The sequence below is a fragment of the Delphinus delphis genome, chromosome 6, assembly GCF_949987515.2.
Source record: "Delphinus delphis chromosome 6, mDelDel1.2, whole genome shotgun sequence".
In the NCBI taxonomy this organism is placed as follows: Eukaryota; Metazoa; Chordata; class Mammalia; order Artiodactyla; family Delphinidae; genus Delphinus; species Delphinus delphis.
Genome location: NC_082688.1, coordinates 70,010,046 through 70,028,869, shown reverse-complemented (window position 1 = coordinate 70,028,869; position 18,824 = coordinate 70,010,046). Strand labels below are relative to the sequence as shown.

The 18,824-nt window shown below is 42.9% G+C and overlaps 2 protein-coding genes across 2 annotated transcripts; both read left to right on the top strand.

Moving 5' to 3' along the window:
- The first annotated feature begins 5,380 nt into the window (after positions 1-5,380).
- Positions 5,381-6,914, top strand: LOC132427390 (interferon omega-1-like). The gene has a single exon (XM_060014826.1). It carries the CDS (start codon positions 5,422-5,424, stop codon positions 6,103-6,105), a length of 684 nt encoding a protein of 227 aa, XP_059870809.1. The 5' UTR covers positions 5,381-5,421; the 3' UTR covers positions 6,106-6,914.
- A 9,071-nt stretch (positions 6,915-15,985) lies between these two features.
- On the top strand, positions 15,986-17,077 carry LOC132427401 (interferon alpha-13-like). The gene has a single exon (XM_060014837.1). It carries the CDS (start codon positions 16,236-16,238, stop codon positions 16,743-16,745), a length of 510 nt encoding a protein of 169 aa, XP_059870820.1. The 5' UTR covers positions 15,986-16,235; the 3' UTR covers positions 16,746-17,077.
- Positions 17,078-18,824: the final 1,747 nt, after the last annotated feature.

The window sequence follows — 18,824 nt, the reverse complement described above, 5'->3', positions numbered from 1 at the left end:
CAGAATATTTAAGAACACTTAGCAGAGTATCATCCACAGAGTGAGGGCTAAACAGGTAGTGTGTTGTTTCCTATATTTTTCATATAGGTCTAAATGGGAATAATGAATTCTCCTCCCCCTCTCTCTGTCACTGACTGCAGAACAATGACAGCCTAAAAAACAGAACTGGGAGAAAGTGTGTCATCAATTGTATGTAATTTTACATACAATAATATACATATATGGTACATATATATGAATACATAGTATACAATATACCATATATCTATCTGCTGATTCTGATACATGGCACAATTCCCCTTCCTCTCTGCTTTCCTGGATTCCATTCTTTCACTAAAATATCACAATCATTCAGTTCCACCCAGTGTAGAAATCCATAGTGTACTTTCCCCATTCACTCTGCATTCAGCTGTACTGCCCATTCATACCGCTGTTTCTTTCTCCATTAGGGCTTCTGGCTGTCAATTTCCCCTTAAGACTAGAAAGCCACCAATGGAAAGCAGAAGCTGAGTGAAAGTTCTAGGTTTGTCAGAAACTCTCATATGACTCCACGCTCTCTGCCTGCCAAGCACTGCAGGTCCAGACTGTCCAGACTCCCAGAGAAACACAGTAAATAGATGGCACCCTGCCCAACACTGAACAGTGGTGGAGAATCCAGGAGCTCACCTGTGCCTCTATTTGCACACTTCCACGTGCTGACTGCACTAGGAGGAACTCACCTGGTTCAGGACTCTTATTTGCTCAAAAAGCCCAAAGCGCAGGAAACATGGAGTTGAAAGGCAGCAGCAGCTTGAGAACTTGGAAGGAGAACAGAGATGTTTAAAGCGTTCACTGGAACAGCGGCAGGTCCTCAGGACATGGAAGAACACAGATCAGCTGCACCGAGGCAAGTGCTTCTCCAGAACATTCCTTTTCAGAGAAGAAAAGATTGAGGTGCATGCGATAGCACAGAGTTCTCCCATAAGGATGTGGCCACTAGCAGTGTCCCCAGCACTGATACCACAGCAGCCTGCGGAGTCTTGGAAGGGACGAGGGTTACCTCAGTGCCAGCTGCAAACTTGCTTTGTCCTTAGGACCCAGCAAGTAATCACAGAGCAGGGAAGGATATTCCTGGGGACAATGCAATCCAAGGAATTTCTTACATTCCATCATGATGTCTTTGCCCCTTTGAAAGACAAACAAAATAAAACATGCTTGAATAGAAGGGACACAGGCAGGGATTTTAATATATTTAGCAACAACTGGGGTAGAGCCTTTCCAGCAGGGCAGGTATCAGTAACATGCACACTGGAAGGTCACAAATTCTAAAAGCAACAAAGAGCTAAGTGGAAATTCATTTATTTAATTTAGGCACTTTGGAAAGAGGACACTGATGGATCAATCATCTTTCTATCCTTTCCAGTTGGTGCATACAGCACTGAGTAGGTACTTTTAAAGTCAGAAGGACATTTAAAGTACATTTAGAGGTTTGGGAAACTTCCTAAGGATTAGGGTCCTAAAACAAGCAGAAACCATTCCTATATTACTGCTAAAAATATCATTTTATTAACAAATGATTTTTTTAAATAATATTTTTATTTCAATTCTTCAGTATTATGATGTTTTAATGGGCTGAGGCTAGAAATTTAAATAAAGACAACTATACAACGCCATGAGGGTGACTCTGGAGTTCAAGCCAGACTCTTCCTGCTAAGGAGCCCATTAAAAACCTTCACTGCTTCTGTCTAAGAAGCGCGTATGCTCTTCCGTCTTGGTCATACCCATATCTTAACCAAGAGTTGGAACAATGGCGTAGAGATACTTCCCTGGACTCTATCAGTAGACAAATGATGTCCAGCCTAGACTGTAGGTGAGAAATGGAGGTGTCTTCATTGAGAATGAGAACAGGCTGACCTGAGGAGGTCTCCTGGGAAATCAGTGAGGTCCTTGTTGACTGGAAACAAACGACAACATAAGAGCTGGGAGTTCGGTTTTTTGGGAGGACTCACTGGACTATAGCCTGGAGGACAGCCTCTCAGTCAGCTCTGACGAACTGCTCCAAGGACATAATGTGGACGTCAGTATATAGGTGATTGTGGTGAAGGGGATACGTGCAATCAAGGACACATCTTGGGAGAAGGTTGCTGCTAGTCATGAGGAGCATTTGTCACTATTAATGCTTTTAGTGCTTTTCTAAGTATGAGAAGTTGCAAAAAATTGAATTCATAGAATTTTCTCAGGAAATTATCTAACTACCTGCAGGCCTATTCTGTCAGTTTTCCCAGAGCAGAGAGTGCCCCATTCCTGATCTCCACCCTGAACTCCTGTCAGGGCGTGTTGGGGTAAGGGACTGCTGTGGCTAATGACTTTATTCTTGTAGAACCAGATGGTGAGTGACTTTTTAGTTGTCATCCTGAAGGAGAAATGTCAGAGCTCACATGGCTAGAAATTGTTAGGTGCTTTTTTTTTTTTTCTTAAACTCACAAGAAAACTCAAGCGTTAAAAATACATAGATTACAGGGGTCAGCTCTTCTAGGGTTAATAAAGTTATTTTACCATATTTCATTGAAGAAATCACTCACGAAATCTTACACTTGGCATTGCGTGGCTTGTGTGATCTCAGTTCCCTCACCGGGGATTGAATCGGGGCCACAGCAGTGAGAGTGCCGGATCGTAACCACTAGGCCACTAGGAAACTTCCTTTTTTTTCAATAGGCAGAAAAATCTATTCCCTTCTAACTACTTAATAGTGATTTTGTCTATTTTGATTAGAACTTAAAGTCAGTTCAGTGGACTCAGACCACACCTCATGTAGCCCTACAAAACCACAGACAGTAACCCTTTGGCATCTTAAGTGGAATAAGGGTCCTTTGTCATCTCACTGTCCTCTGTCTGCTTATTTCGTTGGTTCCTAAATATCATGTTCATGTGCAGTCTTCACTTTCTTTAATGGGTGCTTTCAGACAAATCATTGTAAGCACCCTAAGGTTTGCCCTTGTATCTTGGGTACATTTGGAACAGTTCATTCGTCCAGATTTATATTTCTCTCCAGTTGTATAAGTGAATTGGATCCAATAGGGTTATTGAGAGTGTTGAGTTAATTTCTTTTTCTATTTTCTGGCTGTGCCATGGGACATGCGAGATCTTAGTTCCCCGACCAGGGATCGAACCTGTGCCCCCAGAAGTGGAAGCTCGGTGTCTTAACTACTGGACTGCCAGGGAAGTCGCTAAATTTTAAAGAACTTAGAAAGTGGCTAGTCCATTAGTAGCAAGCAATAAAATTCAGTTCTTACTTTTTAATATCACGATTCCTATTAACCAGATAAGATCAGGATCTTTTGGAATCATCTAATTCCCTTCCTTTAATTCTAGTTTTCTTAAAGTACCCTTCTCATTGCCTGAATGCATTTATCACCTAGACGGATGCTCAGCAAGACGGATCTTGCTGATCCTCCCAGACAGGGTTAGTGTTCTAGCAACTGGGGTTCTGGTTGCCAGTCACTTGTGAGCTGGTGGGTGTGACTTCTTCCTTCTCTCCTCAAAACTGATCATTCATGGATTAAATGAAAGAAAAATGAGGGAGCTTGTCTTGCGAAGCTGCAGGCCGTCAACTGACCCAGGACTTGGTCTTTTCTGAGCTTCTGGCAGAAGCAACCATGTTCCTGTCTTTCTGTTTTTCACATTGGCCTCATCCTTCTCCTCTGACGTAGCCTCGTCAACAACTGTGCTGCACTCAAGTTAGCTAACTTAGTATCTGGCATTGTGTCAGGGGGAAATCACTTCCCTTCTTTCACATTCATGACATTCAGACTCACATTTGTTTTCTTTATGCCCACAAGACAGCTGTCGACTTTTACTTTCTAGGACAGTTGCAGTGATAAACAAACAATCTAAAGTTTGAAAATGATAGAGACTGGAGCCCCTTTGCCTTTCTTTACCTCCCTTTATTGTTCTTACCTCATCATGAATTAGAACTAATGCAGGAGCAGCGAGGCAAATCCTGTCCAATAAGTCACTAAGTGAATATAAGTGACAAAAACTTTAAATGAAAAATTACACACAAGTAAAGGAAAGAAGGCGATTTCTCTCTGACCTAATCCTGGGCCTCGCTGCCCTGCATTCTCAGAGGGAGACAGAGACAGAGGAAGGGAAAAGCCCACTGGCATCAACTGACTGAATGAACAACTGAACCTCACTGGTTTCTGTGACACAAGCTTTATCGAGAGACAACACCGTCGCTGAATTCTCTGCCCCCAGCTCAGAAACTTTGAGCATAACAAGTGTTGACTAGTTTTAGTAAAAGAGTTGAATAATAAAATTTGTATTTGGCAAAATAAAAATTATGTGTCTACTCAGGGTAAAATGATTAGAATTGGGTAACTCCTCCACCACCTTAGAGAAAACACACTTTTGCTCTCAGCATCTGAGGGCGGCTGACACTTCTGATACCTGAGGACATGGGTCAGGAGGGGAGGAGGTCACCACTGAGGACTAGGGTCCTTCACACAAACACTCCGGGGGCGAGGGTGAGGGTCCTGGAAGATGAATTATTTTCCCAACAAATAAACAAGCCCCTCCACAGATAGGAGATTGTAAAGTCCTCGGGATGTGGTGAGCCTGCCCTCAGGGTGGGAGTCCAGGTTAGGAAGGGGACTCTGTCACTCTAGAGGAGAGGGTGTAACTAGATGTGATCTCTCCCTTGTGACTGAGGTGCTGCTGGGGAAATACAATTGTCTTGGAATTAGGATCTCCACACCCATATTCTCCTGAAAAGAACCAGGATTCCTGGTGGGGGTACTGGCCCAGCCTGTGGAGGACTATAGGTCTCCAGTAAGAAAATGGTGGAAAGAAAGGACAATATCTATAATAGTCCTCACCTCGTGGTCCCCTGAAGCATGACCACATGGATGTGAAGGAACATGTTCTAGAAGGAAAGGAAACATGGGAGAAGCTCATGGACTCATAATAATCAGCCTCTTCTCTAAATCAAACACTAAACAAAACCCATCTTTTGTTTCAAACAGCTTATGCCAGAGTGATCTGGTAAATCCCTAAGCAAATACAGAAAGCATACGGCTGAGAGAGCCTGCCTTCCTAGGTAAAGTAAGAGGTAAAAATGGAACCTAAGATCAGGGCTAAAAATTTCTTCCTGGAACAGAGAAGACCAACATTTATGCATGAAAGAGATATAGAATGTGCGTATTTACAAACCTACATCACTTCTGACTTTAAGACGAAAACTTTTCTCATTTGATTAATAAATATCCATTTGGATGGGCACATCTGAAATTACTGGGAAAATTAAACTTCTTGCAAAATTAATAGTTTAGAATGATGACATCTTCATAGACCATACTGAGAAGATCTAAGTGAAAATCAAAAAAAGGAAGTAAAAGTGTATAGAAATGTTTAGAAAATGAAAATTACTGTGTTCCCTATTTAATGGCCTTGCTTAGAAAGAATGTCATCACAGAACCTACCCCCAAGGTTCCCCCGGACGCCCGTCTCAGCCAGGCCAGCAGCAGCCTCATTTGCCCCATGGCCTTCGTGCTCTCTCTACTGACCGCCCTGGTGGTGTTCAGCTACGGCCCTGGTGGATCTCTGGGCTGCGACCTGTCTCAGAACCACGTGAGGATTAGCAGGAAGAACTTCATGCTTCTGGGCCAGGTGCGGAGAATCTCCCCTCGCTTCTGTCTGAAGGACAGAAAAGACTTCAGTTTCCCCCAGGACATGGTGGATGGCAGCCAGCTCCCGAAGGCCCAGGCCACCTCTGTCCTCCACGAGATGCTCCAGCAGGTCTTCCGCCTCTTCCACACAGAGCGCTCCCCTGCCGCCTGGGACACCTCCCTCCTGGACAAACTCCGCACTGGACTCCATCAGCAGCTGGAGGACCTGGACGCCTGCTTGGTGCAGGCGATGGGAGATGAAGAAACTGCCCTGGGAGTGACGGGCCCTACACTGGCCGTGAAGAGGTACTTCCAGGGAATCCACCTCTACCTGAAAGAGAAGAAATACAGTGACTGTGCCTGGGAAATTGTCAGAGTGGAAATCATGAGATCCTTGTCTTCATCAACCAACTTGCAAGAAAGGATAAGAATTATGCATGGAGACCTGGGGTCACCTTGAAATGATTCTCATTGACTAAGATGCCCTATCACCCTTGCACACATGTCTTTAGTCATTTCAGAAGGCTCTTATTTCAACTTTAATCACAGAATTTATGGTATTAATTCAGCTACTACTTTGTCAGTAGTGATAAGCAAGTATATGTTAAAATTATTCAGCTTCAGGGGATCAGTCCCTAAGCAATGACTACCCTGTTATTTATTTATTCTGTTTATTTGTTTATTTATTTATTTATGTATCTTATTTTTATATTTTCATATCAATATATTTATACTTACATTGTAGTAAAATTTAGAAAATATTCACCTTTCCATTTCATTAAATTTGCATTTTGTTTTATTTATTAAATTCTTATGAGAGAAAACTTCTTGAGTTTTTTAAGTTCTGAAACCTACATTCTTATCTTTTTCAGTGTAAATTTATTTCAGACTAGTATTGGTCCATTTTGTCCTTTGGAACAGTCCTACCACTTTCATTTCAGGAAATGCTTGTCAAAAGGTGGAATTCCATGGAATTGAGGGAAGTCCTGAAAATTATGGAGAATGGTTAGTCCTGATGTCATAGGTGTAACTGATCTATACCACCAGGAAAGAGTGGTCGGTGCAAATACCTGTGGGAAGGAGTCATCTCCTCGAGGGAAGCTGGTGACATATGGTGTTGACTGGCCAATCCTGGCACCTTCCTCTCACCTTCTCCCCGGTCCTGCTTTACTGAACCATTCATCCCTTACACATAACTTCAGTCCCTCCACCTCACTGACCAGCTACACAGCTGCTCTGGTTCTGTGCAGGTTTCCAGCTTCAAGGTTTCTGTTAGAGTGAAAGCCACAGGAAGAGAGCACAAGTGAAAGGAGAGTTCTAGGATTTTCAAAACCTCTATGAGAAGGAGCCAGGCTTCATGGCACTGGATCCCAGCTCTGCTATTAATAGCAGTGTGACCTTGACAAATAACACAATCACTAAGCTCCCTAGTTTCCTCATCTTTAATATGGGGACAGTAGTAGTATTTTTTCATAGGATTATTCTCAGGATACAGTGAGTAAATATACACAAGAGGCATAAAAGTGTGTCTGTCAGAAATAATCAGGACTGTTAGAGTCACAGAGTGGCTACCATCGGGGAGGAGAAGGAGAGCTGCTCTGAGGTAGCAACTGGAAGGCAACATAAGAAACATGCTAGGTCCTGGGCAAAATCTATTACGTTTAACTTGGGTGCTAGTTTCACAATGTATTCAGTGTGTGAAATTTCCCTGTGCTGTATGTTGAAGATACTTGCAATTTCTGTGTATTACACTTCTTTTTTTTCAAAACAATAAATTTATTTATTTATTTGCATTTTATTTTTGGCTGCATTGGGTCTTCGTTGCAGCGAGTGGGGGCTACTCTTCCTTGCGGTGCTCAGGCTTCTCATTGCGGTGGCTTCTCTTGTCACGAAGCATGGACTCTAGGCGCGCGGGCTTCAGTAGTTGTGGCACACTGGCTTAGTTGCTCCGCGGCATGTGGGATCTTCCCGGACCACGGCTTGAACTCGTGTCCCCTGCATTGGCAGGCGGATTCTTAACCACTCTGCCACCAGGGAAGTCCTTGTGTATTCTACTTCTGGAAGATATTCTGGGAATTAGTAAAAATTCTTTGAGAAAGAAGGATCAGCAGAAAATACTTGGATCTACTTTAAAAATGAATAATATGGAACTAACAGAGACCTCAAATAATGTAAAAAGTCACATTTTTCATTAATAATGTTTGTTGCTTCTTTAGTATGAGAAAGGCACAAAATAGCTCGTGAACTCTTTCATTTTGGGGGCTTTCAGCAGCAACGCAGAAGCAGGAAGAAAAAAGCAGGAGCTATGAAAGGTAAGGTTCTGCTCTCCAATCCTGGGCTCTCCCGGGTTTGATCTTAGTTCTCTTCTCCATACAGTCCCAGGTCTATAATTGCTGGCAATGTCACCTCCTAGAGCCTGTACTCTCAGAAAATAATCGCCCCCCAGAGGAGAGACTCAGAGCTAGAAAGCAAAGAAGTCAGGACCTGGGACACTTCTAACCCAGGCTCTGCTCGTCCATGTGAAAGCTGGGCCATGGCGCTTACTCATCAAGTGACAGTGTGAGACGTGGTGGAACAATGACTGTTTTGGGGGCAAAATTTTGGGTAATGACTCAGACAACTTAACCTCCCTAAGTTTCATAGTCTGTGTCTGGGAGAGTCCCAGGATTGTTGTGATGATTGCCTGGGGCAATGTGTGTGAAAGAGCTTTGAAATGACACCGCTCTACACACATGGACCTTACTATTAGTGTCATTGAACCTCTGACCTCGAATAATTCTAGTTCCTGGGCATTAATCTTGAAAGAATCTCTTCCCAGTAGAACAGTCTGCTCAGCATGTTCCACTCTCTCTTTGCTTCCACCCTCCCTAGACACACCCAGGCTCCTATTTTTGGTTTGCAGAGCTCACCTGAAAGGCACTCATGTGACACCAGCCCCACCCTCTCTTCAGAAAGGTGATTCATATCTTCTGTCATCTCAGGCATCCCTCTTGCTAGCTGGCCCTGTGGAATTCCAGGGTCCTAGTCCAGCAAGAGGTTGACACGAGGGAGTCCCACTGGGAACAGATTATGGAAGGAAGCCTTGGGGTAAGGCATCTTCTGAAAACAAAATGGTCTCTCTCAAAAACAGCAAAGTTCATTCTTCACAAGTAAATCGTTTCTTCTAAAAAGGAGTGTTTTCTTTTGTCTCTGCTGCATTTCGGGGAAGGATGCAGTAGTCCAGGAACTGGGTTTAGGGAAAGGAAGAGGTTCTCCAGTTCTGACTGAGAGCTGACTTTGAGTGTTTGAGGCAGAGGAAGGTTAGGGAGAGAGTCTAACAGTGGCCTTGCACACCCTCTACCATCTCAGCCACCTTCATTTGTGTCATGATGAATACAGCCCTTCACAAAGCAAATACAAAAGCATAGGAATTTGACAAATGCTGAGGGGCTTTACAAATTGAGAAAATCCATTAAAGAAGGAGTCTCAGGAACTGGACTTCCCAGTCCTTCCCCTTCTCCATCATGATACTGATCTGTAAACAGCCGTGGGTTGGAATGTTTCAGGTTACACAGGCACATAGATTCCCAAATGTCCCAATCAGCCTCTAGGAACAGAGACAAGAAACTTCACATATTCCCCAAAACAGCACTGGAATTTGGCATTCCTGAGGTCTCAAGTTCAGAAGGAAATGGAACAAACCAGAGGACCCCAAATATTTTGATGGAGAATAACTTTCATCTAACTCCAAGGCCTTCTTGCGTCCTGATGAAGGCTGGGCAAAGCAGCTCAGCTCCCCAGTTCTCAATTTAGCCTTAATGAAAGTGTACAGCTGAGGACTTTTCGCCTTTCCTTTCTCATGGGACAGGCCCTGGAGCAGCAGGGATGCAGAACTCCTGGCCATGTTTGTGGTTGAGCAAGCAGGGACAAGAGGAGGCCAAAGGGGAGGCAGAGCAGTATAGGGTCGTAGCAAACCTGGGAGTGGAACTGCATAGTCTTATCAGGCTTAGGAAAGAGATCTCCATCTACATCAGGTACCGTAGCACTCAGCTCACTCTCCAGCTACACTTCTTATTCCCACCCAGTAACCTGCACACTGTTAGGGACATCATTGGTCCTCAGAGTTGTTAATAAAAGCGATAAGTGTAATAAGCTGAACATAGTTGTGTCAGTAAAAGTGTTTGAAAATGACAGTCTTGCTGCATCTTCTCTTGGGGGTTACTCTTGTCTTCTCAGGTGACCAGTAAATTCGTTAGCTCGGCATCTCCTTAGTCTTCCTTCGGCTTCATGCATGATTTAGGGCAATTGTTTTCTTTTTCCTACAGTACAGTTTTCTCAGCTTTAGAATAGGGATAATGAGACTACTATATTCCATTCAACATACCATCGCATGTTATATGCTCTATATCATGAGAATATAACAAGTCATAAACTTATCTTAAGTGAGCAGATTATTTTAAGCACCAGGGACATATTAAACATAGCAATGATAGTTGTTATAGTGACAGGTATGCACAAAGGAGTAAAAGCCATTATTTCATGTCCACTCAAAAGATACATATTTTTTTAAGATTTTTTTTGATGTGGACAATTTTTAAAGTCTTCCTTGAATTTGTTACAACATTGCTTGTTTTTTTTTTATGTTTGGGTTTTGTGGCCCTGAGGCATGTGGGATCTTAGCTCCCCAACGAGGGATCGAACTCACGCCCCCTGCATTGGAAGGAGAAGTCTTAACCACTGGACCGCCAGGGAAGTCCCCAGAAGATTTTGATATAATGCCATATTTGTGCCTTACTGAGCTCATAATTTTGTTATGCAAAAATTCTACCTCTGTGAATTAAAATAGGATCATCTTTTTAAGTATTGTGCAAAGCATACAAACACATTTTTAAATTCTACGAGCAAATGCAATATTCTCACAGATGTACCAAACACTAGATTACAAATACCTATGGATCTCTAGGGGACATCAAAACAAAATGCAGTCAGTGCATTGGCACTGAAGATATTTATCAATATTAAGTAGAAAGTACTATATTAAATTTAAATTTACATCATGCTGAAATTAAAAGCGTTTTGATGCAGATTACAAATTTTTATGCAATTTATCCATATAAAATGACATTTTGAAGTAGTGAATAAAACTCTCCAAGGAAAAACCCTGATTATATATATAAAGCTGAATGCTTTATCTATGAAGCCTTAAGGGTCTTCTGAGACCCTTGCTTAAAACAAATGAGAGGAAAAAATATCTTGAAAATTGAGATTAATTTCTTAAGATACTTACTAGGTCATAAGATATTGCCAATAAGCTACAATTTACTGAGGTTAGAGATCAACGTGAAGCAGCCTTGGCTGACATGTCCGAAGCATCAGATACTTCTTATTATACCCGCCATTTTAAAGTCTGACGCTCATCTGCTCTCCCTGTCACCACCGTCCTCTGCTTTTCTGCCCCTCCTTCTCTCCTTCCTTTGTTGACTCCACACTCTCATCTTAGGGAATTGGTGTTCCTCAAAGATCTATGCTAGTCCCACACTTCATCCTCTCTGCGCATATAGTCTCAACCTCCCAAATAGTTCCAAACGTCCTCTCTATGACTGTTGACTTCCATATGCATGTCTTTACCCAGGGTCACATCTCCAAACAAATGTCATTAGCTCCAAACCCTCATATTTACCTGCTACCCTAGATAATCTCCACACATGGCCAAACTTGACCAGCATGTAATTACCTGGCAAACTCCTGCAGACCCCTGGGATGCCAGCTTACCAACTGCTCTTGCAGATGCTTTCCCTGATCCATGCAAGTCCACATACTCCCAAGAACCTGTACTTTCCCTGTCACAGCATTAGCATTCCATTCATTGAACACCTAGTTACCCATATCCCCACCAGACTGCAAGCTCTGTGACAGCAGGCAATGTGTGTACTATTTTCATTGTACCTGGCACCCACCACAGTGCCAACAATACAAGGGATAGTCACACTTCTTTGTTGAAGTTTAAATTCCATGATTCTATAATGTATTCCACAGTTTACTGATCATGCAACTGCTGAAACTGAATCAGCAACCATTAGACATGCTTTCTCCAAGAAAAAACAAGTAAAAGAGAATAGCTCCAGCTGCTATAACCTGTCATAATGCCTTGTGCATCTCCCTCATAACCTAGAAAGGGTTTCAAGCGAATTTTTTACTCTTTAAGGCCTGTCTTCTCTGACAGAGTGCTCCATTAAGAAAGTAATATCTTTCTTTTATCTACCAATATATTAAAAAACACAAGTAAAATCCTGAAAGCAGAGATACTTCAAAATATTTTAAGAACCAATGAAATGAATAAAACTATTTATGTTCGTGTTGGATTTTAAGGCAGATTAAAGGTTTAAGGACACTCTGATTTTCTTTAAGAGTATGAGTTAAACCTAACACTTAAAATACACCTTTTGCACCCCCAAAGCAAAGGAAAACAAGACACAAAGCTGACCATATCATAATATGAAGAATAAATTTGGTAAATATAACAATCATCATAGAGAAATAAATTCTAATTATTACAAATTAAAAATAAATTTTCTCCCCATTCAAAAGTATTGTTCCACTTACTGTTGAAAAACAATGTGCTGAGAAGACTCGATGCATTTACAACTGAATCAGAAGAAAAGTCATTGAACTGAGTGAATATGGACGCACTAGAGGCCACCTCTAAGCAGAGAAGACTCCATTGTAGAAGATTGGGTCCAGGTCTCCTTTTCCCACTCCTGGATTCTCTGAGGTTGAACATACAGGGAAAGCACACTCTGATTTTCACGCCTTAACTTCCACTCTCATATTGTCCTGGGCACAGCAGCTGTGGACTTTCTTTTCAGATCGAGCCTGGTCCTTTGGAAGTTCTTCAAAGTCAGGCTGGAGTCCTCATTGCCCAGCAGGGTCTTTTCCTCTCCATCTCCTGCACCAAACTAGTCTCCAGATCTGCCCACTGTTGATCAAGCCCACTGAGGAATTTCAGCTCTTTGTGCTGAAGACGATGGAGAAGTGCTGTATCGTCTCATGGAGAATGAGGCGGCCTGAGCGTTTGGGAACTGGCTGTCAGCCAACTGGTGCTGATGGAACCTGAAAACCTCCTTGTCCTTCAGGCAGGAAAACAAAGAAGATTCTCCCTGTTAGGGGCAGGACTGTGAGGGTCTCCTGCTTTGGCAGCCTGTGGTTCTGGGCCAGGTGACAGCTAAGGGTGCAGACAGGGCTGGAGAACATCATCCTGGGTGTCCTCAGTGAGGAGGGTGGCAGGCCCCGGTGAGCCTGGTGATGCAGGTGTCTGGCTGTGGGAGCCTGTATCCAGCTGCTGTGGGTACCTGCCTGCAAAGGAGATTCTTAAATAAGCCATTTATGGGCAACATAGAATGTCACAACTTCAATTCTTTTATTACACTGGAAATTAAACACACTCCTGGAACATGAAAGAGTATCAATCCAATAGGATGTATTCATCTAAATGAGACCCAAGGTTGAAATAAAAACCTGAGTCTCAATATATCTCTTTTTCAGTTCTAATACGAATACTTAGAGGTTTGACCCTGTACTCTGTTTTGCCACTTCTTAAATTGCACCAAAATACAACTAGCCTCACCTCTCTGCAGTCTCCTCTAAAGGGACTCATACATCAGATTTAAATTCTTCCACATTTCCTTACAGGACCATAGCTCACATTTTCTGAAAGTTTACAGATAATGGTGACATAAAAATGAACAGCAAGGGTGAATTCATGCAGTTCTCTTCATTCCGTCACCAGAAATGTTCTGACTGCGTATATATGTGACAATGCGCTTGGCAATGTGGATTCCAGGAAAGTGAGGCAGGGATGGTGACTGCCCTCCAGGGAGCAGGGAGGACAGACTTTAGAGGCAGGATTAGGATGAAGGAAGCACCACGGGCTCAGTGCAGCTGAGGGCCAGTGCTCAGAGCTGATGAAGAGGAGGGCCTGGGAGCAGCAGAAGGCTCCACTCTGACAAAAATCTGGGGCTCCTGAATTTAAATGACATCAGATTTTCATTTCATCTTTTAAAAAATGGAGACACCGTTAGTTGTGGTCACACAAGACATTGCCGAGATCAAATAAAATAAAGTTTGCAAAGTACAGGCTGAGAATTTGAACAGAGTGAATGATAGAAGGCTTTTGTATTAATATAACAAATGGAAACCTCTAGAGTCCACCCTCAGCCCAGCCAAGACAAGCTCTGACTACAGGTTCCTTAACACTCAGGGGTCTGCATGTTGAGGCCCCCAAATGCAAACTCTAGGAGAGGGATTGCCTGTAGGCCTGCGAAGGAGTAGAGATCTAGTCTCCACCCTTAGAGCAGTGCCCCGTACATTAAGGAGAGAAATCCTACGGCACCTGAGGCTCTTTGCAGCATCTAAGAAAGTGTTTTGACCTCCTCCCCACAAGAAAAAAAAAAAAGCCTGCTCTGTGACTAGTATAAATGAGATAAATAGTCCTTTTCCTCACCTTATTTTGTTTCAGACCACCTCTGGTGTTAATTTTTAAGACACAGATTAAATTATACTTTAAAAACAAACACATAACCTCAGAGAAAAAGATCAGATTTGTGGTTACCATAGCCAAGGGGGTGTGAGTTGAGAAAATCAGATGAAGGCAGTCAAAAGGGTTTTTTCTTCCTTTAAAAAAAGACATTAAAATAATGTTGTAGAGACCAGGAAAATGGTAAGAAATATGTATATGGGGGAGAGATGATGAGAATTAAAGCATTCCTAGATTTTCAGCCATGGAACAGCACAATACTCTAATTCAAAAGCTATTTCCTGGGTTAGCATTAGGGCAACGTTAACCTAGTACTTCTCTTAAGCACGAATGGTAAGAAGGCACCAAATCTACGTCATCAAGATAAAGGATGTTTTAATGCAACATTTTAAAATGAAAATTAATACCAAAATATGCACGAGGAACAAAATATAAAAATTTTAAGTAAAGAAATGAAGCTGACCTCCATTTGCATGGCCCTGACAGTCTTACTAAGTAAGCCTTCATGATGTAAATGAAATCTGGGCAAATTCCACTTAGTGTATAAAATTCCTACTAAAGAAAAATGAAAAAGTCTGACCTGCTAAACGTCCTCAATTGCTTGTACACACCAACTCTTCTTTCTAACCTTATAGTCAAGGTGAGGTCCTGGGAAAGACATTTCAGGAACATGAGTTAAAAATCAGTTAAGACTATCACGGGGTCATTAGAAATTGTCAAACATGGTAATTCCCTCAATTAAAAACAAGCAAAAAAGTAATCTTGACAATACTAATGAGTTGGCTTCCATTAAAGATAGAAAAGTAAAACTAAATACTTGGGGCTTCGCCGGTGGCGCAGTGGTTAAGAATCTGCCTGCCAACTCAGGGGACACGGGTTCGAGCCCTGGCCTAGGAAGATCCCACATGCCGTGGAGCAACCAAGTCCATGTGCTGCTACTACTGAGCCTGTGCTCTGGAACCCGCGAGCCACGACCACTGAAGCCTGCGCACCTAGAGCCTGTGCTCCTCAACAAGAGAAGCCACCACAATGAGAAGCCTGCACACCGCAATGAAGACTGAACCCAGCCTAAAATAAATAAACCCAGCCTAAAATAAATAAACAAATAATTATATTAAATACTTACTTTAGTAGAAAGACAATATAGTTTAAATAAAGTTTAATAAAATGCTATATTTTAATATGAAAATATATTTTAATATTCTATGCTTAATATTGAAAATATTTTAACATAAATTTATAAAAATATCAAACATTTAAAATATTTAATTTAAATATGATATGAATTAAGTTAAATATAAAATTAATTTTAAAATGTAAAAAATAAAAGGCTGTGAGTTTTTTTTAATATTCCTACTTTTCAGATATTCAATACTTTCTCCCTCACTTTAACGCTGTATCCTTGAAAGACTCCATGAAGTCCCAGAGAATCTACAGGGGCGCTCAGCTCCCGCGTCCTCGGCCCCGGTGGTGGCCGCGCGCCGACTCACCCCTCAGGGCGTCCCCAACACCGTCCTGTCGTCCCATCGCCGCCGCCGCCTTCCCCTTTCTCTGGGCCTTCGCTGTCTCGCGCCAGAAACCAGCCCGAATCTAAAAAATCGGCTCCCCTTTCTCTGCGGCTGGGAATCGCTCTGATTTCCCACCTCAGACCGCTCAGAAAAAGGCTTCTTTCCCAAAAATTGCCTCGCTCAAGTTTCTGTGAGAAAATAAAGCGCAAAACTCAGGGGAAGCCTGAAAATGCACGGTTCTTGTTCCCAGCCACACAAAAATGTCTCTGGCGAGGCCGCGACAAGGCTTCCTCTTCAACGCTCAGCACCGAGAAAACCAAGGTGTTTCGCGTATGCTGATTATTAAAGCAGCCTCAGGGACTACTTTTCGCCCTGTCTCTCGAGCTGCAGGAGACAGCTGCAGACGGCAAACTCAACAGTCGGCGTTTCCCAAACAAACCCTGCGCCCTCTACCGGCCACCTAGGGAAGGACGCTGTCCACAGTTCCAGGGAAGGAAGCTTCCCACTCATTAATTGTTTGGCGGTGCCCACGCCTCTCCTGGCGGCCGTCCAGTGAATCACCCTTTCTTAATGGCCCAGATCTATTTGCTAGTGGCAGGAGTGCTGCTCTGCTCTATCCCTGCTTACTCTCTTGGCTGGAACTTGCCTAGAAGCCATAGCCAGGAAAACAAGGACGTCTTCCAACATTTGGAACAGTTGCAAAGAATCCCCTCTCAGTGGTGCCTAAAGGACAGAACCGACTTCAAATTTCCTTGGAAAAGAGAGAATATCACCCCAATCCAGGTGACTCAAGGCACCTGTCACCATCTGATGCTCCAGCAGATCTTCAACCTCTTCACCACAGAGGACAGCCGTGCTGCCTGGAACAACACCCTCCTCGATAAACTTCTCTCTAGCCTTCATCTGAGGCTGCACCGACTGGAGCAGATGAAAAAAGACAATCTGGATTGTCGAGATTTGGGACGTGCTGCCCGGGAGTATTTCCATGGAATCCATGTCTATCTGAAGGCAAAGGAATACAGCCCCTGTGCCTGGGAGGTTGTCAGAGTGGAAATTAAAAGGTGCCTTTCCCTTATGTAAGAATCCTCAAAGAAATGTCAACAAATACAGAATATTTTTTATACTCGTGACACTTCTCATTCAATTACATTAGTGTTCAAGTCCAAAGCAATCTCGACTTGTGTTTCCTCACAGGCTGAAAAAATGTCTGAAAAGAAAATCATGATTTTAAAAAAGGTTTTGACAGAACACAATCTCTTTTCTTGTATAAATAATTTTATAACGTAATTTAAAAGATCACTTTAAGTTTTGGGAGAGGTATTTGCTATTTTCAACACATGAAGTATAGAAAGGTTTTTTGGATAGTGTGGTGTTAAAGATATTTGTCAGTTAACTTAATGCTGACTGCTGTAACGGGTAAAGAGAATGCTGTCAGGAATTTGATCATAATAGAATCTTATCTTTCCCTGGTATAAGAACACAAGGCAGGCATTCCTGATCAGATGGATGTTCTAAGTTGCTCTCCAAAGAGTGAGTCGGGGACATGGGTACCCCCTGTTTTGTGGATTTTTCCATCATCAACAGGTGACTGCAAATTTTTCTGCAGTATTTGAGTCTATTCCACTCAGTGGTAAAGGGAAAAAGTCTGGTGCATACATGGGACGTTTTCAAGGGCCAGGACTATACAGGGCAAGAGCCCTTCTGCTCACATTACATGGCCTGGATTTATCCTCGTGGAAATCTCACTGCAAAGAAGTTGGGAAATTATTGGATGATTAATAGACGAGGAGACAAGTTCAGTGCATAAGACCACTTTTCATCTTTACACTATTTGTCCTAATGAAGTTCTGGGTGGAGTGGAGGGGAACAACTAATGTTCTTGCTTGCACACACTTCATTAAAAAACAATCTGACCCACAGAGAAAGAGAGATATCATTTATATGTGGAATCTAAAAAAAAGGATACAAATGAACTTATTTACAATACAGAAACGGTCCAGTTCTGGTGAAAGCCTGCTTCAGGTCTCACACTGCAGAATTCTCCTTGTATCATCATACAGCAGGAGAGGGAGGCATTTATCTCTGACCTCGTTGATAAGGGCACTAATTCCATCGTGAGGCCTCCATCTTCACACCCTAATCAAGTCCCAAAGGGCCCGCCACCTGATACCATCACTTTGGGGGTTAGGACTTCCAAATATGAATTTTGTGGGGACGGAAACATTCAGACCACAAAGGGCATTGAAGGCTACATGTCTTGGCATCCAGAAGAGAGAATATATTCATGTAAATAAAGAAGAATGAGCCATTTACCAGGCCAAAAGAGCAGACCGAGGACTCAGAATCCAAACTCTTGACTTCAAACCTGCAGTAATGCTTTAATTATTATGTGTCAAAATTTGGAAATCAAACTGAAATGGACCCCATCGTCCCTTGAAAGGGAATGAAGACACAGGAGGAAAAGGATCATTCATCCGTCTTTGTGAGGAGTCTCCAAAGAATCTCAGGATATAGGTAGTCATTGCCACATCCGTAAAGACCCACCGAAGAGTAACGTGGTTAATTGTCTGGTTGCTGTGACCTGTGTGAATCAGGGAGACTTTGAGTTCAGATACGTGGCTCTGTATGTGACATCAAGCTGGTTATTTTCTGTCATGACCTAGTAGAGGACAAATTAGCGACGAGGCCATCCTCCTGAGTTTAATAGAGTGCCGGGCAACGGCTGAAAATTGTGCTGCTCTTACAACTTGAATCCCCAGAGCCATAGGCTCCTTAAAGGAAAGAGAATCCTAGTGGTTTTAGCAACAAACTCAGTAGGCATGACTGATACCAGTAGGAGTAGAGTGGGAATACCAGCCACTGTCTATTATAATCCCAGCAAATACGACCGTGATAAAGGAAAATAGCTTGGTCCTTCGTAACTGCCTTCCAGGGGGAGGAGAACATCTGAGAAACTGCTTTCGTTAAAAGTACCTGTTCGGGCTTCCCTGGTGGCGCAGTGGTTGAGAGTACGCCTGCCGATGCAGGGGACACGGGTTCGTGCCCCGGTCTGGGAAGATCCCTCATGCCGCAGAGCGGCTGGGCCCGTGAGCCATGGCCGCTGAGCCTGCGTGTCCGGAGCCTGTGCTCCGCAATGTGAGAGGCCAAAACAGTGAGAGG